The following is a 21505-nucleotide window of genomic DNA, read 5'->3' as shown; positions in this document are numbered from 1 at the left end:
CCCCTAAACCATTAGACCATATCACTCCTATCACCACCCACTTGTTACAAACTGAGTGGCCTCTCTGTCTGTCCAGAGCTGGCCTTCCTTTCCGTCCATCATTTGTTTAGTTTCACATAGTCATAAACATACCCAGATTTCCAGTGGCCATAACACAATTGATAGAAAAAACCAAAATTGTGATGGCAAGTGCTAATAGATACCGAGCACAAGAAGCACTTTATTTAATGCAAGGAGAATGGATCTAGATAGCAAAACAGCAGCTAAATTTTGAAGTGTGTAACCTGTTGTGTTTTCCAACCGTGGAATGATGATACAGCGAGCCTTTTTCCTAGAAAGAGTGAGATGCATGTGTTGTTGGAAGGATTTTTTTTTTTAATGCAAACCTGTCCCTTTTGCACAGTGTGGCAGGAGAGGAAAGCAAGCGCTCTACAGATGATGAAGCTGCATTGTTGGAGAGGCTGGCGAGGCGGGAGGAGAGACGCCAGAAACGTCTGCAGGAAGCCCTGGAACGCCAAAAGGAATTTGACCCCACGATCACAGATGGGAGCTTGTCAGTGCCCAGCCGGAGAGAAGTGAACAATGTGGAAGAAAATGAGAGCACGGGGAAAGAGGAAAAGGCTGAAACACGCAGAGGACGCTATGAGATTGAGGAGACAGAAACAGTTACCAAATCGTACCAAAGGAACAACTGGAGGCAAGATGGGGAAGAAGAGGGAAAAAAAGAAGAAAAAGACAAGGAGGAGGTACAGGAGGAGAAACCGAAGGAGCTCCCCATAGAGGAAAATCAGGTAGATGTGGCAGCAGAAAAATCCACTGATAAAGAAGAGGCAGTAACTGTAAATGCCGAGGAACACACAGCAGAGAATGATACAAATGCTGTGCCAGAAGGGACACAAAGTGTAACTGATGCTGTAGATAAAGAGAAGCTTAGGGATGAGGAAAAGGCTGAGGAAGAAAGAAAGGAAGCAGAAGAAAGGGAGAGGTTAAAAGCAGAGGAAGAAAAGAGGGCAGCTGAGGAGAAACAAAAAGCAGAGGAGGAAAGGAGGGCAGCTGAGGAGAGGGCAAAGGCAGAAGAGGAAAAGAGGGCAGCCGAGGAAAGAGAGAGGGCTAGAGCAGAAGAGGAGAGGAGGGCAGCTGAGGAAAAACAGAGAGCAGAGGAGGAAAGGAGGGCAGCTGAGGAAAAACAGAGAGCAGAGGAGGAAAAGAGGGCAGCTGAGGAAAAACAGAGAGCAGAGGAGGAAAAGAGGGCAGCTGAGGAGAGGGCAAAGGCAGAAGAGGAAAAGAGGGCAGCTGAGGAAAAGGCTAAACTAGAGGCAGAGAAATTAAAGGAAAAGCAAAAGATGGAAGAACAGAAAATAGAAGATAAACAGGTAAAAGAGAAGGAAGTAGAAGATGCAAAACCTCAAGCAGCTGTCTTAAAAAAACAGGTACAGTAAACATTTTGCACCAAAATAAGACACCTGTGGTTTGTGTGAAATGTAATGCAAAAAAATGCAAGGAAAGATTGAATTAGAATGTCCTCACAGATCTAGTCCTGTACTGAAGTTACTAACACTTGTGCTGTTGCTCTGTATTTTTAAAAAGAAATCCCCTCCTGCTTACCAATAATTCAGCCCACAACAGGCCTGACCTCACTCCATCGCTCAAAGAAAACCTTGCATGTTCAGACCTCTGCATGTGCTTTTGCTGCTTCTTTTCCCCCTCAGCTATAAAAACTGGCCTAATGCAGTAACCCATGAGGTGGAGGCAGACACATCTTGGCAGAAAATATTATGAGCACCTGTTAAAGTGTGTGAGGAATGCTGTGTGCTAAATGCAATCACAAGAAAGGGCTCTATACTGGGACACGTGAGCATGATGCCATGCCAGGGAGAAACACCCAGTTGGGGCAATGGGAGGATTTGGAGAGGGTGGAGGGGGCACAGAGGTGTGGGCACAGCAGCACATGATGGAGTTGTGGCTGCACACTGGATTGGTACGTGAACACAGCGTGGAGAAACACAAAAATGCGAACAGGTGCGATGTTTTTGTCTTTAAAAATAAATAAATTATTGAAAACCCAAAAACAAAGGAGGAAGAAAAAGTGGAAGCTAAAAAGGAAAAGCTGCCAGAAGAGAAGCTCCAAGCTACCTCCATAAAAGATCAGGTAACTCATTAACCACTGATATAGATGTGATAGGGAAACTTGAGATATGAAAACAAATAAGGCACCTATAAGTGAATGTTGCTTCTTCAGCAAAGTACTTAAGCTTGTGCTCCACTTCAAGAACATGGGTAATCCTGCTGAAATAAATAGGGATGAAGCTCCTTAAGTGCTTAAAATTAAGTAAATTCTTAAGTAGTTTGTTCTTTTGGGGCTTTAGGACCAATTCCTGTTTTTGTTAAAACAAATATTTCAGGAAACTCAGTTCCGTCAACAACACAAATATGGTTTTCCCTCTAGGGATGAATTTTTCAGGATAGTATTAACTAATCATCCTTCTCTGGTTTCCTCTCACTTTACTGTGAACTTTTTCCCTATGAACAAAACCTACTCTAATAATCATCATCATTGTTATTATAATTAATAATAATCATTGTAATGATAATAATAATCTAGGCCCTTTGGCCAGCAGACTGCCTTAACTAATAATTCCCCTGCAAGCTGCAACACCCTGTAATGTAAACTGTGCATACCCAAGATTCTTCTTTTGTTTTAAAGAGAAAATCCACCAAAATTACTGCATTGCATTTCCACTGTAAACACAGGAGCTGGTGCCATGGTGTTTTACTGTATGGTAAGTAAATAAGATTTGGGGACCATTTACTCTTCAGGGTGGAGCTGGACACAAGGAGCCATGCTCGGTGCTGTGCAGTGGTTTTGGTTTCTTAAAACAGCCCCTGATTCTGATTAGGGGAGACTGCTCAGAGGCTGCCAAAAGCCTTGGAAGTTTGGACCTATTTGCGTTCAGGCAGGTCTGTGTGGCTTAAAGGGAGCCACAGCACAGCTTGCTGCCTGTCTGGTGGACTGGGATCATTGAGGGTTGTGGAGGGTCCACTCCAGGGTCCTTAGTTAGCAGATGAGTTTGGAACATGCTGTAGATCCTTAGCTCACCCTCAGAGAGCAGTGAGGAAATAGCTGCACAAAAAATAAGGGACGGATTATATTAAGAAGCAGAACCAGTTTCCACTATTCACTTTTGCATGCAATCTTTTTATATTATAAGTAAATGTAAAGAGGAGTCTGTAGCTGACCACAAACTTTGATTTGTGGGAACTCGAGACACAGTTGTCCTGCTTGTTCTTATGTAGAGCTTGGCCAGCTCTCCCTGGAGCTCTCATCATGCTTTTAAACCCTACCCACTGGGCTAGATTATTCCAGGAAATTGGCAAGACTTATAAAAGTTACTTGTGATTTTAGTGTTTCCATCTTTAGATGCTGAAGCTGAGACAACTTAATAGAATCCCATTTCTAGTGCAATCTGAATACCCATCCTGAGCATTCAAAATGTCTTGAAAATCTCAGATGTTGCTTCTTTACTTGTGGACAAAAATTGATGATCAGGCTCCCATCTCCATTTCTCCCCCTCCCTATCAGTGAGGTCTCTTTCTGAATGTGCATGCAGCTAAGAGGATGCCAGTGTTCCATGAACAAGACCCTGGGGGAACAGAGTGTATCTACATAATCAGGTTTTGCTTTTGCTTTGGACCTCAAAGTTCAGGTTTTGATTAATTTGGCAAGAAAAAAATTGTCTCTTTCTCTGAACTTCTGCACAGTTTTTTGTTCTTAAAAGTGACCTTAGAAGTTCACAAGAACAAGCTTTCTCATGATGTGAGACTCCTGGTATTTCCTGCTTCCAGTTTGGCTAGACATGCTGCAGCAGTTGCTTTTCTCATGGTATTTGGGGATGGCAGTTGACTTTACAGGGGAGCCCTAGACCCAAATGCCCACAGCTTTTAACTCACCAAATAACTGAGCCCAAGTAAGGAATCAGACCTGCCAGATGGGCCCCAACCTCAGTAGCTGATTTGCTTCAGTCTGAAGGTGTTCAAACTCAAGATTCAGAAATCTCAGCTCTCAAATAATAGCATGAAAATTGAACAGAAAAAAAAAGGCAGTATGGAAAGAGATATAAATACATAAAGCTGGGAATTTGTTAACCATGCCTTTGGTCATGTTCTAGCTTGATATCAAGATTTGTGAGATTTATCACATGTAAGAACATGTGAGCTATTTCAGTTCAGGTAATATCACCTGTCTGCTCCAAGTTGAGTCCTTCTTTAATTGAGCAGAAGCTGAATTAGTCTGTAATTTAGGGAAGTAGTGAGACAAGAGAAAGAACTTATCTTGTTTCCTGCCTTTGGAATGAGAGAGAAAAGCTTCTGTTTCTTTGCTAATCAATCTCTACTTTGGTATTAAAATTAGCAGGAGAAGGATTGAGCCCAAAAGATGTAAAATGTTTCTGTAATATCTTGTTTTACCATCTTTTTGAATGAAGAGGCCAAGCTGTGTTAATGGTTTTCTCAAATGCAGACACATTATCATAAATCCTAGTGGCTTCTGAAATTTTATTTCCTAACCTATTAATTTTTAAACTATATTGTTTTAGTATTAGTTTTCTCAGTGATTTCAATTAAGATGTAAGAGATACAACCCTCTCCAGTGGACCTGAATACATAAGGCAGCTGGAAGTGTTGGCGTTTTAAATAAGACTTAGGAAGGTCTTGATGAAAATCTCAGCTAAGGAAATCTTATGCTCTCAAAATCCCAGGACAGACATCCTGGCACAAGAAATCTTGCAACCAACCAACACAGCTGGTTTCAGCATCACCCTGACTGGGGCTGAAGGGTTGGGAGATTGCTGCTGTGAACATGATCACCAGCTCACCCTGATTTGGGAACGCCCAGAAGATGATGCTGACTGATGGCATTCAGCAAGATAAATGAATAGCCCTGCTTGTCTCAGCCCAGCTCCTAGAAAACAGCAGGACCATTCCCTGAGGCCCTCTCTTGCAGCAGTTGCAGCATCATGGCCAAAGAATGCATGGCCATGGAAGCTGAACTCCCCTCTTGTCCCTCAGGGAGCTGCTGCCAGGCCTTGTTGGCAGGAGAGGGTGGGAAAATCTGCACCTCTGCTGCCTGCTCTCAGAGCAGAGCAAATGCCCCTGTTGGTTGTGCCCAACACCCCCCAGCAGTAGGAAATTTGCTGAAGTGGTTTAACCGTCCTGTGCTCACTTATAACCTGTGCTACCATGGTGGCATCCATTGCATCCGCTTCTCTGAGCAGCAAACTGGCCTCAGGTAAAGTCAAGCTCTGACTCTGGGGCTTCACTCTGCACCAGCCTAATTCAATGCCTTAGGAGGATCTTGGCTTTGAAGGCTCTGAACTCATCCTTTGTAGCTAAAAATTTTTCTTCTCCAGGTGTTGAGTTGGGTGGATGTTCTTCCTATTTGATGAGGAAGAGCAGAAATTTCTTTTGATTAGGGCTGTGAAGCTGTATGCTGCTTTTTTCATTTCAAGGTGCATCTTAAGACACCTTTAAGAGCAGCTGTGTTGCAGACAGGAGAGTTACAGAAGTTCTTTATCTTTCTAGTTAGCAAGCAGGATTGCAACAGGCTTCCAAAGTATTTATTTTCTAAAGATCTCCATTTGAATTCTATACAGAAGGTATTTATTGCTTGCCAGCTAGAACTTTCCTTCAGCACAGAGATTGGGAAAGCAAATAAATACTTTGGAAGTAAACGTTTCATCTACTGCTGTTGAAAGTTTGTTTTGGCTGGTAGTCTTAACTAACAGAGAGTATTTCTACCTGAGGATGCATAACATAAATCAGTTCACTTTCTCCTTTTACCAGCATCTAGCCATGACTCAGCATGCTGGGGCCAGGCCATCTGTGGTGTTGATAAATACTTCAAGCTCATAACTCTGAAGAAATACTGGAGAATGAAATTTATGCACAAAATACTTTTGATTACTATTAAGAATCATAAGACATAACTTTTTAAGGATAAAGGGAATTTTTACTCGTGTTTTCTAGAGCATTTCCTTCTTCACAGGTATAAATATTCATGTCTGGTGAATATTTAAAATTTACCCATGACCAGGACTGTACTTCTTATAAGTGTTGCTCTGATATCAAGATGATTTTGTGTTTTGGCCATTATTCTTGCAATAATGAAGTGTTCCTCTGCTGTGACACTGAAAAGAGCATAAACTTTGTCAGACAAGCTTGACATTTGTTGAAATATGTGTTATTTTTATTGCACCAATGCCCTAAACCCGGTACCAAAAATGTGTTGGCAAGTCTCAGAGAGTTTGCAACCCACAATCTTAAGAAGCAAGAAGGTGAATGATGCTGCAATGGGAGGAAGAGTTGGAGGTGCAGTTGCAGAGTGAAGCAGTGTGGTGGCATAGTCCCATATCCACAGCCAGCTTTCACAGAAGACTGATAATATTATTTTCAAGATGCTGTGACCTAGAATTCAGGTCAAGACAGCAAAGTGACTTGATCACAGTTAAGAGCTTTGTAGACCACTTCTGCCCTACAGCACATAAACAGTTTGAAGACAGTTCCCAATCTTGCCAAGAAATTTGTATTTCTCAGCTGCTATTTAAAATGGCTCATTCTTTTTTTTTTTTTTTTTTTTTTTTTTTTTTTTTTTTTTTGTGTGTGTGTGTGTCTTGTGTTTTGTTCTGTGTTTTGTGCTGTGTTCTGAACAGGTAAAAGATGACAAAGATAAAGAACCCAAAGAGGAAATGAAAAGTGTCTGGGATCGTAAGAAAGGGGTTCCCGAACAAAAGGCACAGAATGGAGAACGTGAGCTCCCTGCCTCCAAACTTAAACCTACTGAGAATGCTTTTGGGTGAGTTCCAAGTAAGAATTGGGCTTGCTGGTCTTATAGCTGATCAGGGGCCATCTCTGGGTCTCTGCTTGTGGCAGCTGAGTGGAGGAACTGGGCTGGCACCACCAGCAGTGCCTCAGGTGTTCACTGGGTTGTACTTCTGTAGTTTCTGCATGAAGTGCTGAGAGCAGCTGGGAATGGCCTTGCTCCCCCAGTAGAGACAAGAGGCTTGGTTTTGCTCTGCTGGAGCTTTGCTTCCTTACTAATTTCTGATCTCTTACACAGAGGCCAATAGTGACAAAACCCTAGATTTTGTGTTCTCTAATTTTTTGAGTCAGGTCTCAACTTTTACTGTAGTAACCTATTTCCAATTACTCACCTATCTTTAATTAGCAAAATCAAGCACAATCCAGTTGGTAACTCTAGAAAGAGCTTCTCTCTTGATTTCAAGGCAAACATTGAAATTAATATGTTCTGTAGAAAAGTGCTTTTCCAGTTAGGTAAAAACCTCTCCTAGCCAAAATCATATTTTTTTCTTTTTTTTCCCTTCCTTTATATAAGCTGTGTCACAGTTTGATTTTTATTTTATTTTTTAAGGAATTATTTGACTTGTGGTTATATTGGGAAATTAAAAGAATTTCTAATTAAAAAAATTTCTAATGAAAATTTTATTTAGAAGGAATCCTGCCTACTAAAAGCATGGAATGTATGAAATAAAAATTAAGTTCTTCCTTTTAGCAGGAAAATAGGAGTGAGTAGGTTAGGAATCTAAATTTTTCTCTTTCTGCATTTCTCTTCCTCTTTTACATTGACACAGGCAAAGGAAAGGTTAAGCTCTCCAGGCACTTTGAAAAATCTGAGCATGGCAGATGGGATTTGGTATTGTATCTTAGCATTCCCCTCATGATTCTTTCGGGAAAAACAAAGTTTCTCAAAATAAAATGCAGTTCAAAAGACCCTGGAGACACCCTGACCTAAGGCCAAAAGACAGACAGTGATGGAGATGGAACAGCAGGAAATTGGCCTTGCTCAAAACTTGGGTCAAATCATCAATAATGGGAATTATTTTCTAAAAATATTTTTGATGTGTTTTTATTTGCTTTGCTTCCTGTGAGAGACAGGCATTAGTGGAAAAATGTAGATTTGATTTTCCACTCCTTTTGTTTTTTTTTTTTTAATTTCTCTTTTTCTCGTACTGTTTCATGAAAGTGTGAAGAAGCCTGTTCAACAACCTTTTATCAGCTGAGTAGAAGATTTGGGTTGGCAAAATCAGCAGAGGTGCCAACGTTTTTCGGGTTGTTAGTTATGAATTAGGGCTATTTTCTAATGAACTGCCTCCACCGAGTTGGGCTTTTTCTGGAACTGTGCTTTGTTCCTTTTTTTTTTTTTTTTTTTTTTTTTTTAAATGCACCCATCACATTCTATTTAGAAAGAATATAACTTGGCTAGCTTTCAATGGTGAGAACTGAGAACAAAATAGGGTAGTGGAGGCTAATGAAAAATGTTATATTTCTTTTGGTCTATGTCCGACAGTAAGAGAAATACAGAATAAAATCCCATTTTATGGCTTCCCCTTTCCATCTCTCCTCCCGCCTGCCTTCCTCCCTAGTCTCATACAGGACTGCAAAAGTCCTAAATATGATGTAAGATGTTTTTTCACATTGTTCTGACATTTTTGGCTCCCACAGGCCACTTCTCTCCTTTTCCTCCTTGTCTCCTTGTCTGAAAGCTGGCAACCAGCTTCATTTCTTAATACCAAAGAGGTGCTTACAAAACTCTTCTTCCACCCAGCATCTCAGTACTAATTTCCCGATGTTGTCAGCAGAGAAAAGAGCTTTCCCAGGGTCTGTTGAAAACAGAGGAATTGGATGTGGAGGAAAATAAGGATAATTACTGCCAGCAAACTGTATTCTTTTGCTATTTTGGATTATGCAGAACCAGTCAGGGAAGACCTGTAAGCAGCATAACAATAAAGTAAGGTCAAAACTTTAAACATCCTTCTTATAAGGAGGCCAAAACAATCACCCAAGGTCTGCAAGCAAGAATGTTCAGACTAGATTGTGACCCTGGTTCAATCAGCTGCAAGTTGAATATTTGCTGATTTCATTGAAGCTGACTGTACTGAGGGCTAACTTTCCTTCTGTGCTGATAGAGAACAGAGTGGCTCTTCCTCAGGAAAATCTTGGCAAACATTCTTCATTCTCTTAATTCTGAAGGCCAAATGGTTGCCCTTGCCAGGGGGATAATTTTGTCTGTCTGAAGTGACTTCTTCCATCTTCTCTGGGCCCAAAGCTTTCAGGTCTTGGTGAGTTTGCATCACAGATTTAGAGACCAAGAGGCAAAGGAAAAAAAATACTGAGGTTCCTGAGTTTCTTTGCTCGAGGGGCTGAAACCTTGCAATGAAACAAGAAAGCCTTAAGATAGCTAGAGATTTGTTTGGTCCTGTGCAGCATTAGGTGCATAGGATATTTGGAAATCACACTGTAGAGGCTTGTGGAATATTTTGGGTTCTCAGTACTTGTGCAAACTGAACCAGAGGTATTCCAGGCTGGACAGCCACTCAAAATCACACCTCAGATACTGCTCTTCACTTTGGTTTTGAAAGGGCTAGATAAAATTTAAAATTAAATTTCCAATGTATTCTCACAATACTTGGTTAATTATAAATGTCTTTTTCATTTTACAAAGCAGGAGTTCCTTTCTGTAATTTGGCATCACTACCTGATGCATGCCTTTATTTGTGGCCACTTAAATTAACTTGTCATATGTTTTTTTTGTTGATACAATTCCTAAATCATGCATGCCATGCTAGAACCAAATTTCATTCAATTTGGTAAGATCATGTGGGGGCAGAGAACTCTGTGTTAGTAGACATTAACATGATATTGAAACTACAAATAATTTAGCTCTGGTGCTACAGCCTCTTTTATGCAGCTGACTCCATCTCTATGAGGGATCTGTCTGAACGAAGAGCATCTTTGCAGGATTGGGTGTGATTGACTGGATTGCAAATTTATATGGAATTTGTTTTTTATGTTGTCATCTCTCTCTAACAGTTACTGGTGGAATCTTTGATTTATACTGTCTTGTGGTATTATACTCCGCAGCACTCTGGTTGCATTAACGAAGTCCATTTATATCATTTATATCCATTTATTTTCTAGATGCCAACAATACAGAAAGTTTTTAAACAAATTCAATAAAGACATTAATCTTCTGTCTTTTTGTCAATAGCACACTTAAAAATCTTAGTTACCTCTCTCCTTGTCAGCAGGAACATTAAACACACTTAAGGAGCAGACATTTGTCTAAACACTGATGTGGTAATTATTTAACAAGATGATGCTATCTGCCTCTGTTGGAAGCATGCACTTCACCTATGCAAATTCTTTAGGCTTGAGGTTTTTTTTTTTTTTTTTTGGCATTCTTTCTTTCTGTCTCATATATTACAGTTGCTTGGAAAACTCCTGTTTTTCTCCTGTGGAAAGGTACCATTAATAATTTTCAGTTCCTTACTAAAAAGTCATATTTTCCCCAGAAAATGTAAGCAAAAGACCTGATGAATCTTTCTGTCCAAACATGCTAGTAGAGTTAGAGTGATGTGTGTTACAGCTGAGATAGGAATCTTTTTTGGTTTTTTTTTAAAACACTGTTGAAACTGGAAAACTCCCTCTCCTTTCTTATTTCCTCCTGTTTTCTCTGAGTCAAGTAAATCTTTCTGTCCCTAAAGATGCTTCTGTTTTTCTAGAGGGTTTATAAAAAATATTTGCCTATGAAAGCAAAGGATTAGTGCATCCTTTATGACACAGAACATAAAATAGGGGTGGCACAAATTCTTAGGCACAGTGGTGCATGTGGGAGAGACTCCTTCCTCACTGGCAGGGATGGGAGAAGTGCTCCTGGTAATATCCCAGCCTAACAGCACCTTGAATTCACAGAAGGCTCAGAATGGAGGAAATTGTACTTGAAAACACAAAGTGAAAAAGATACAGATCCTAGTTTTGGGGAAAGTGTGAAAAAACATGGGACTTGGCAGGAGGATAAAAGCTTTCAGTACAAAAGACACAAAAGTACCTTTTGTACTGATGCTACACTATTCTATTTTCAGAGGTAAGATGACATTTTTAAAATGTTGTTTGGCACCCAAGGTACATTTTTTTTTTTTTATGCTGGGTTTTGTGTCTTGTTAGGCAGAAGCTGTTTGCTACAAGACCTGATATATGCACCTCTACGCATTTTTCCCTCTTTCTCCGTTTTCCCGATGGAAATATTTTGGGCCAGCCGCAGCTTGCAAGGAGTAAAAATTCTTAGAAGGCAGCACCTTGCTGTGGTGCTGCTGCTGAGCACGAGGCAGCAGGTGGCTCTGGCCAGGAAGGGAACCCCATGGTTGTCGCTGTCGAGGCAGGACGGGAATGAAGAGACTCTGACCAGAAGGTTGTTGAGAGTAAAACTCCGATTTATTCAAAATACACCGCTCTTTTATACAGAGCTTCATGAGGACCAACTCCATTGGTCCTGAAGTGAAAACAATCCACAGTATTGGTGCAAAGTGCTTGGTGCACAGTGATAGAACTTAACTATAAGCAATGTGAAAAACAAGAGAGATAAAGAGTCATTTACATTCTTTTCCAGCTCTTTCCCAGGCTTCTGCCTGGCTAGAAACTCTCAGTTTCTTTCTTTGACTGAATCTGAGACCCACACATGGGAACCCCATTTTTCCTCTCGTTGCCTTCCCAGGCGCTCCGGGGCGAAAGGAGCCACGGAGGAGGCGAAGCCGGGGGCTGAGGCTCTGAAGAGGTTGGAAGATCAGCGGCGCCGCCGGGGCGAGAGCGAGAGCGAGGAGCTGGAGAAGCTGAAGGAGAAGCAGCAGGAGGCGGCAGCAGAGCTGGACGAGCTGAAGAAAAGGCGGGAGGAGCGCCGGAAAATCCTGGAGGAAGAGGAGCAGAAGAAGAAGCAGGAGGAGGCTGAGAGAAAAATCAGAGAGGAGGTAAGTGTGAAGCACGGAATGTTGTGCTTGGGTTTCTTCCATTATTTCTGTTTTACTTCCACTCTCCTCGCCTTAGTCGACAGCTCTTTGCAGCATTGTCTAGTGAAGACCTGAGGTAAAACATGGAGCATCCAGGTGATGCAGTGCTGGATTTTCCCCCAGCCAGCTGCCAGCACCAGGCCAAGAGTGGGCTGTTCCCAGAAAGCAGCACAGTCTGGGATACAGCTGTAGGGCTTTGTCTCTACAGCACAAGAGAGCAGGAGCAAGGACAAGGGAGAGGTCTTTAGTATGGTTTCCAAAAGGATTTATTCTATGGAAGGGTCAGGGACCAAAGACACAGAACACAGGTGGGTAGGGGCTTTTAAACGGGGGCGGATCAAGGGGAGGGGACAAATCAGCAGCTAATCAGAGATAACCTGGGGAGGGGTAAAAAGCAGGGTTCACAAAGGCATCTTCCAATAAGGGAAATAGTGTGGGGGGTGTTGGGTAACATGGAGTAATGGGAGATCTTACTTTAGGGGATTTCTGAAGGGGAATTCCAAGCAGGGGGTTGGCACCAGGTAGGATTGATGGGAACTCAGGGTAGATTGATAGTGGTGGGGCTATGGGGGGGTGTGGGGGGGTATAATTAGGACCAAACCATTAACTTGGGCAATAACAGAACGTCCCGTTAGGAGTAAGAACACACCTCAACCTCCAGGGTATGAAAAAATATTCTAATTCTAGCCTTAGGAGAGACAGGGCTCGAAAATCTGTTTTCAGGAGTCAGGATTTCCTATGAGATAGCTGCAAATTTCTTATCTTCTTGGGGATTCAGAATCTTGGGGCAGTGCTAGAGCCGCAGATTTTTTTTTTTTTTTTTACATTATACAGATTGAATTACAAAGTGCATGTCAAAATTTATCTGCTGCAGATGGGCTGGAATGCTAATGTTATATATAGTTACAATGGGCTAGATGTCATTAGGGAGATATTCTTGTCTATTTAAATATTGAGTATCCAACACATCTGTTTTCTTGTACTTCCTCTGCCAAGGGACTCTACAAATAGGATTTCCAAGTCTCTGGTGCATCATTTAGGAATCCTAGTTGTTTGGAAAACAAATGGTAAATGAATAAGACTGATAGTATCTGGCAGCTGAATGCCAATTCCTTTAATGTACTGAGCTCTTTACAGAAGAGCTTCATAGATGCCAAGATTGCACAATACCTTGCTGGTCAGACCCCACTGACCAGTGCTCACACTGGTGTTGCTTTGAGGGCTTCTGGTTTGACTTGCAGCTCATGAAGCAAAACTCATCTCTGGGGAGAGATCTGCAAGCATTTAATCTTGGGTTTCTTGGCCACCTATTGATTTTTCCACATTAAATATTAACCTTGGCACAACAAGTGTCAGAGTAGAGGGACAGAAGAACAATACCAATGTGATACATGAGAATACAGAGAGGCTGAGCTTGAGCCTTTTTCTCTGTTTAAGTGGAGCTATATGACAATAAATTTGGTGACTTAACTGTGAGGAGCCACTAGAGCAGCACACACAAATTGTCTTTCTGGCATCCTTTACTCTGTAATGGATTGGCATTAACACCTTTACACATTTCAGGCAGATCACTGAACTATTTCAAGGGATATAAAAACCTGTTTTTAGAAAATCTGTAAATGTTTGCAGGGCTGCAGAGCCTTGTGACGGTGATGTAGGTTCTGAAAAAGATGAGTAAACATTCATATTTTTCAAGGAGGAAAAGAGGAGGATGAAGGAAGAAATTGAAAGAAGAAGGGCTGAAGCTGCTGAGAAACGCCAGAAGATGCCAGAAGATGGTGTGGCTGAAGACAAGAAGCCATTTAAATGTTTCAGTCCTAAAGGTTCATCTCTTAAGGTAACCTCCCCACTAGCATCTGTACAGGGCATAAAAAGTAGTGGGGTTTGTAGTCCAAACTAACAGTCCAACTTCAAAAGCAATGTTGAAATACTTGTAATCAAACCCAGGAAAAGGCTCTGGTAGACTTAGCCTGAAACCTCTAGCTGAAAGACTTCATTCATGATTGAAAATTAGATTGAAATGATGATTGAAAATTAGAATTCCTTCCTAGAAATAGGAAGTAGACTGGCAGCTGTCTTTTCTTGATGAAGAATCTCCAAAAAGGATCTTCCACCTCCACGAGAAAATGGTTTTTGAAACTTAGAGCAGTAATACTGTGTTGATTTAAATTTCTTATAAGAGTGATTTGTGAACTGGAGTAGAATCACAGAATCATTTAGGTTGGAAAAGATCTCTTAAGACCATTAAGTCAGAAATGTTCTCTCACTCCTTCCACATCCACATTTATTTTCTTGCTTGCCGGATTACTTTGTCCTTAAGCATATTCAGCCTGATCATCATTAATTGTAACTGACCTGTATGGGAATTCTAGCTTATGTCTAATCCCCCTAAAAATAACATCTAGAAGTACTGGGCTGGATTTCATCTTCTTACATAACAAAAAGTACAAACCTCACCCTTCTGTTGCTGCAGGATTTCTAAATAGTCTTTTGTGGCCTATATTATATTAGAAGTGTGATAAATCAATTAAATGGTCTTTCAGCATGGAAAAGGAATCTTGGCCCCACTGAAATTATTGGGAGTATTGTTTTGGAATTCAATCCAGTTGCTTTCTCAGCTCAAGCTCAAACTGCAGATCTATTAATGTTTTCAAAGTTCTTTTCCTTTTTTCATTTTGTGTCATTAGCCATTTAAGAATCAAAAATATTTGTCAAAAAGGCCACTTAGTGGGAAATAGGAGAGAAAATAACCAGCTAGGAGCTCATTGAACTATGAATTGGATCTTCATGAGGTTAAAACTGTTAACTGTTGAGTGAAAAACTGCTTGGACAAAATTATCTTTCCACTCATGGAGAGCTACTCTTTTATCCAATCTGGGGATTTGGGTCAGTTTTGGGTCCAGTTTTAGCAAATACTTAGTCCAAATGTTTTTGAATGGACTCGCCTTTTGCTTCTAAGATACATTTGAACCTGAAATACTGGGACAGAATGCACACAGTTGTAAACAAAGATTGCAAATCTTCATGACTTACTCTGATTAGTTAAACCTGGTCTTGCCATTTTGGTTCCTAAAGATGATGTCTTTAACAGACACTATAAATGTACAGTTTCTTCCCAGCCCTCCTGGGAGGGCTTCCTTTTCTTCTGTTTATTGAGATGCCTTTTATGACATACATTTGGAGCTTTAATTCACAGAAGGCTCAGAATGGAGGAAATTGTACTTGAAAACACAAAGTGAAAAGGATATAGATCCTAGTTTTGGGGAAAGTGTGAAAAAACACGGGACTTGGCAGGAGGCTAAAAGCTTTCATGTACTTTTTGTACTGATGCTACACTATTCTAAGTGCATTTTCAGAGGAAAGCTGACATTTTAAAAATCTTGTTAGGCATCCAATGTACAATTTTTTTTTTATGTTGGGTTTTGTGCCTTGTTAGGCAGAAGCTGTTTGCTACAAGACCTGATATATGCAGTTCTAAACATATTTTCCTCTTTCTCTGTTTCTGTGTTTGAGAAACTGGTGATACTCTAAAGATTCCAGTGCAGTGTCTGTGGGTGGCCAGTGTAGATATGTAATGTTGTAGAAGTTCACACCCCAAACTGTTTCTTGGCATTCTGTGGTCAAGAGCTGAGGGGAGAGTAATCTCAGTTTAATAACCTGATGTGAAACTTGATGACAAAATCCAGCTATTAGAAGACAGTCTATTTTGTTACCTTTAATTTGGACTGACTTCCCAGGCTGGTCTCAGCTGGTTGGCACGCAGCTTTCTCACTGTCTGCTCTGCACTGCCCAAGTTATCTTTTGATTTGTAAAGCATCTGGCACAGGTTTTCTCCTGTGATGGATGCATCGTCTCAGATCTGCCATGAGTCATGTGAGAATCCCAAATGCACAGTTGTGGGTGGGTGGTTGGAATTAATACTGAAAAAAGGGAGGCTCAGTATAAAAATAATGTACGATACATATGCACATTCTGACTTCTCCTGGGTAACAATCTGGCAAAGCACCTTTTTACTCTTTCCCTGTCCTTCCTGATTTTGGGAAGAAGGAGGAGTTCATAGGAGTGGCTAGTATGAGGAAAGCAGGGTGTGCTGATTGCTAAGGGAACTACAAGAACAAAGGAAAGAAGGGGGTTTAACAGAGCAGCAGTGAGAAAGCTGTGTGCCAACCAGCTGAGACCAGACTGGGAAGTCAGTCCAAATTAAAGGTAACAAAATAGACTGTCTTCTAATAGCTGGATTTTGTCATCAAGTTTCACATCAGGTTATTAAACTGAGATTACTCTCCCCTCAGCTCTTGTCCTCAGGATGCCAAGAAACAGTTTGGGGTGTGAACTTGTACAACTCAGACCTGAGAGACAAAAATGTGCAGCTCCTCTCAGCATATGACGCAGCTCATGGATGCCCAAATGTAAATGTACATATATGAACATGGACAAAATACACATATCTGCTTATATTTAGGAAAACCTGCTGTGATTGTCTAGTCTGGCCTCTAAAAATCACAGTGCTGCCAACTCCTGTTGTTTTAACTGGTAAATACAGAGTTTCCCTCAAACCTGAGACAATACTTCAGCAGAGCTACCACAGTGTGGAGTCCTTGCAGTGTCAGCACGAGGGTTGGTTCCTTTTGTGGGGACAGTGAAAAGAAAACATGCCAAGTAAATATAGGCCAAGTTCATCCCTAGCTCAGGGACAGAAGCAGCTTGGATTTCTCAGGGCTGCGTGGACACCCTGTGGGCTGCAGTGGTACCAAACTTCTTTTCAACCTCTGTCCTGTATCTTGTTATTTTTTTAAAATAAGGACAAAGCATGGAACAAGCTCTGCTGCTCTCCCATCTGCCTCTACCTTGTCCTTTCCCTAATTTAGTTAATGCAAAACATGATGCATACAAAGAATGACATTTCCTGAAAAAATCTTTGATCATTTTGCTTTTCAGACAAGTTCATTCCTCATATTTTCTTTGTGAAGGAAGGTTACTGAGCCCTTGTATTCTATTTTCTGGGTTAATCAGGAGAGAACAGTACTAAGTCTCCTCTTGGGGATGAACACCACCACTAGACAAATGCAAAAGCAGTTAGGTGTTGAGGGGAGGGAGCAATGGCAGGAGGCTGGGATATCCCTGTAGTTGGAGGAAATGTCTCCTGGGAAACGGGCTGATGTGGCAGCCAGCACTCTCTGCAAGGCATTGCTGACAGCTAACCCAGAAGACAGGACTTTGCAGAGACATTTTTTTTCTTTAAAGACCTGTCTTGTCCTATCTCATTATTGCTCTCAATACCTGACAGCTGGGGCAGTGACTGGAAAGAATTAGACTGCACACAATCAGTTCTTCCTAGAGGAGCTATTCTCGAGGCAGAGGGAAAACAGAATGGTAAGAACAGGATATGTGACATTTGTTTTTCCCCATCTTTGATGCTGATGGCAGCACTTGAGTCTGGTAGGTAAACTGAGCTAAATTGGCACACTTTGCTCAGGTGCTGCTGACAGCAGGAAAAAGCATAACTGTGCTTAATGAAGCAAGAGACTGTGTGAACCACTCAGGGAGGATAAGGAGAAGCCTCTCCCAGGGACTACTGCTCCAGTGGATTTCCACTAGGTCCTTCCACATGTTGGATATGAGGCAAAATTAAAATACAGGGTTTTCTGTGATTGTTTTTTATTCCACTTCCTCCTTGACACAGTTTTTTTAAAGATAGATCCATTTACAAGTTTCTGTTTTATAGTATCCAATACACAGTTTAAAACTCCCATGAATCAATGTAACCTTTCTATGAAACAAGTTTTACTGGGAATATCCAATGGTTTTTGTTTCCCAAGTCATGGTCTCATATTGTGTGTTAACTTTTTTTTTTTTTTCTGGCCATAATTTAATTAGAGGCTGGCGGGTTGACTTTTTTGAATATGTGTGTGTTCTAAAAGTATTCCACGGTCACAAAATATGCAAAAGATATAGTCCAGGCTATTTAACAAGATCCTGATAAGATGAATGTAGTAAAAAGATTATTCTTATTTCCTGGTCTGAAACTGAGAAAACACCTTGAATTTTATGTTAACCACCTTGCTTTACCTGTTTCTTTTACAGATCTATTTTGTCATACTGTTTACTGTATGTGCCAAATGTTTTAAATTCTTTGCATGGAGTTTGTGTGATGTGCAGTGGGTAAATGACCTTTAGGTGTTGCTGTGCAGTCTAAATGTGTTTGACTTCTATGTTGAATACATGTGTGTACAGGTTTGTTTGCTCTAGGTGTATTTGATATCTGCTCCTGCTATCTTTTGAGGAGGATATTCTAGAATAAATCCTCACATAAATGTGCAGAAGGTATTTTATCCTTCCATGCAAGGCACCTGCTTCCCAGCCAGAGGGCCTTGCTCAGCTCTGAGGGTTTCTTCCTAACTCTTTCTCGTTTATTTTCTGGTTTTGCTTTTCCATTTTCCTCTTCTGAACAGCCCCTGGCTTTTTCCTGATCCCACAGCTGGTGCTCTGAGAACCACTGTTACCAGTGGGGAAAGAACGACCCCACTTTTGTCTTTTTACTACAACCACAAGAAAAATGTTCCTTTTCCTTCCCAACTCTTCCACCAATTCCCGCTTGAGCCTGCTGTGCAGAAGCATCTCTCCTACCTGCACATAAAAAGAGTGTGAAGATCCTGTAAATGAATTATTAGGCAGTTGCCTTGAGTCCTGGTTCTTTGAGAGAGTCCATATTATTTGACCTTGCTGCCCACCAGGGTTTCACTGATGCAGCTGGGGGCAGTCTGGGGGTAAACTTGCTCTTGCTGGAATAACTCTGGGGGAGGCTCCTGCTGGAATAACTCATCATTTTGCTGCATTGCTGGTTATGACCCAGAAATCAGCGCTGGGGGAAAACTTCTACTGTACCATAGCAGAAGTGATGTGTTTTAAGTGACCATCCACGTGTTTGGTCACTTTTGAACCATTTACCTGCTCGTTTTGTGGCACTGCCAGCTGTACCTCCTCTGGGTTAGAGCTGTAACCTTTTCCTGCCTGTGTGCGGGGCTCCTGCCCCTGCCGGTCTTTTGCTGCCACCTTGTGACATCCTTCCACTGAAACAGGGGATTTATCCTAGCAAAGCCCATCTTTGCGCTCAGGACTGCTTTTAGCTCGTGTTTTGGCAACTAAAACTGGTAATGGAAATGACTCTGTAAATTGTATGTACTTTTTGGAGCTCCAGAGGTGCCTTTGAGCTGGATGGGTGGTAGCTGGAGTTCCTCCAGTGAGCTCCTTTGGCAAATTCTGCTCTCTGAACTGCCTGCTTGCAAGGGCTTGAGAAATAAACTGTGCATGCCCTTTGATGGGATTGCTGTGGGATTTAGTATTCTGGGAGAGCCTTGGATGCTGAAGGCACTGAAGAGAACCATTTAAAGGAATGGCTGTCATTGCCTTGTTTTAAAGGCATGAATGCCAGAGCAGTCACGGTTAAAGTAAATTGAAAATGGAGAGCCCCTGCTGAGACTGGGGAGTCCCCAGGAATCCAGCCAGGCTGATTATTAATCATTTCAATCCCCTGGAGCTGCTTGCATGTATTTTGCTTTTAAGTGAAATTGTAGAGCCTGGCATCAGAAGTGGAACAATGCAATGTTGATAAGACTTGAGGAAGTTTGCTGAAAATATTTCTTGACCCAGAATACAAATAGATGCACAAACTCACCATCCCCCCCACCCCACAAAGGGAAATGTTTTAAAACTTTATTCAGGGACGGAGTTTTTTGTTTTCAAAGTATTGAGAGATTTGACAGGAGTCATATGAGACTTTCATGAGTCTTCCTCCCTGGAGATGTCACAATACTTTCCTATTTACAGAGTACAAAATAATGATGAAATGTATACCGGCTTGTATAATAACAGCTGGTAGATACTGATTCAGCAATGACCCTGCCTGAACATGAGCAGGGTTTATACTGATGGGTTTTTTGGAGTTTTTTAAATCCAAATTTAAATGGATCATGTCCTCCAAATACATGTGTAAGGGAGGCTTTGTGGCTGAGCTCCAAGCCCGGCCTAGTCTGATCTCTCAGCTCAGAAAATCGTTGTTAAATTTGCTGCTGTCTCAAGAGATACATACTTGCTCTTGTGTGGGAGACATGGGGATGACATAGGTTTTGTGCATATCAATCCCTTCTATGAGATAGACTTCCCTTTTCTTCTTTCTGTGTTGTTCATTTATTCTCTTGTTATGTATGAGGCTCTGAAGAAATGTGTAGGATGCGAACATTCATGAAAATATATCCATTTTTATGAATCTGTAGCATAACAGGCTCCTATCTATGAAACCTTTGTGTGTGTCTGTGAAATTTCTCTTGGAATGTATCTCTTTCAGATTGACTTTTTTGACATTTAAAATGACATTTCAGACTGACCTTGCAGAGGCCGACTCTTTACAAACTTTAAACTTAAAGCTTTTGTTCCTCTCTTTTCTAGATAGAGGAGCGAACAGAATTTTTGAACAAATCTGCTCAAAAGAGGTAAAGCAAAGAAACAGTAAGTTCAGTTCAAACAGTAGTGTTTAAGTGGAGGGAATAATAAATCTTGCTTTTCTTTCTTTTTTGTACTTCCTATAGTGGTATGAAGCCCACCCAGACAACAGCAGTTGTCTCAAAGATTGACAGTAGACTTGAGCAATACACTAGTGCAATTGAGGTAAGTTAATTCCAGTAAATTGATCTAGTTACTAATGGCTTTGGGGCCTTTAATCAGCCTTCATTTTGCTGTTCAAGAATTGCAGGGTTTTTTTGATCACAAACTCTTCTTTAATGTAGGAACCAAGTGCTTGAATGCACATCTATAACCAGCATCTAGAGATGTATCTAAACAAAATCTCAGATTTGTGTCTTTCCTTTCAAGCTACAATTTACTCTGTTTTGTAAGCTGGCAGTAGCTTTGGAGGGTTCAGTCAGCATCTTGAGTGACAATCACATCCTCTGCTTGGCTGATGAGAGACCTGTCAGCACAGAGCTGATGGTTATCCTGAACAGAGCTGACCTAGCAGCTTATTTAGGAGAACAAGGAGCTGGCTCTGTGCTGCTGGCTGCCACCTCACAGTGAAATTCCTTGGCAAAGACATACTCTGCAGAGAACTATTTAAGCAGTGACAAAAGGGAAATCAAAATCACCTTAAAATGCAGAACCTGACCTCAGGTGATTTTGACAGCTGTGCCTAAGAGCCAGAACTGAGGGTTTTTTCTGTCCATAGTCCAAGGTAAAATAGGAGATTGATACTACTGTATCCAGCTGCCTGACTGAAATATTTCCTTTGCTGAGTTTCTGATCTGTCCACAATTTGCCAAAATCGGCCTTTCTTTGCAATTAGAGAAGCAAAGCATCAGTCATCCAGATTATTATTCTCATCCAGTCTATGATTTGTAAAATGTGCAAGAATTTTGAAGAGAAGAAAGAGGACTAATTTGGCCTGGAAAAGACACATTTACCCCCCCCCCCCCAAAAAAAAAAAGACAAAAAAACCTCCTACCCTGTTCTCCACTCTTTGAAAGAACACCTTGTTTCAAACATAATGTAATTGCTGAGATTTACCCCTAGAATGCTGAGGTTCAGTTGTCTGGAGCAGATGGAGCAGTCTGATGCTGAATGACAGAACAGACTTCCCCACTGCCTCTGCAAAAGGATTCCCC

General features: G+C 41.2%; 1 protein-coding gene across 19 annotated transcripts in view; it reads left to right on the top strand.

Annotated features, from left to right (window-relative positions):
* The window catches only part of CALD1 (caldesmon 1), a 176451-nt gene that overhangs the window by 148129 nt on the left and 6817 nt on the right, over window positions 1-21505 (top strand). For 10 of the 19 annotated variants that reach the window (XR_005979056.2, XR_005979057.2, XM_072923815.1 and 7 more), the window contains 7 exons: window positions 404-1430; window positions 2075-2149; window positions 6705-6847; window positions 11564-11813; window positions 13549-13689; window positions 20298-20341; window positions 20438-20516. Coding sequence is in view for 17 of the 19 variants with exons in the window: in XM_072923815.1 (XP_072779916.1) it covers window positions 404-1430; window positions 2075-2149; window positions 6705-6847; window positions 11564-11813; window positions 13549-13689; window positions 20298-20341; window positions 20438-20516 (1759 nt within the window). In the remaining 2 variants the exon portion in view is untranslated. The remainder of the gene's footprint in view (window positions 1-403; window positions 1431-2074; window positions 2150-6704; window positions 6848-11563; window positions 11814-13548; window positions 13690-20297; window positions 20342-20437; window positions 20517-21505) is intronic. The other 9 variants (XM_030263589.4, XM_030263592.4, XM_030263587.4 and 6 more) reach the window with 1 other exon arrangement.

This window comes from Taeniopygia guttata, chromosome 1A (genome assembly GCF_048771995.1).
Source record: "Taeniopygia guttata chromosome 1A, bTaeGut7.mat, whole genome shotgun sequence".
Lineage (NCBI taxonomy): Eukaryota > Metazoa > Chordata > Aves > Passeriformes > Estrildidae > Taeniopygia > Taeniopygia guttata.
The sequence above is the reverse complement of the archived record's forward strand: the minus strand, read 5'-3'. Positions and strand labels throughout refer to the sequence as shown.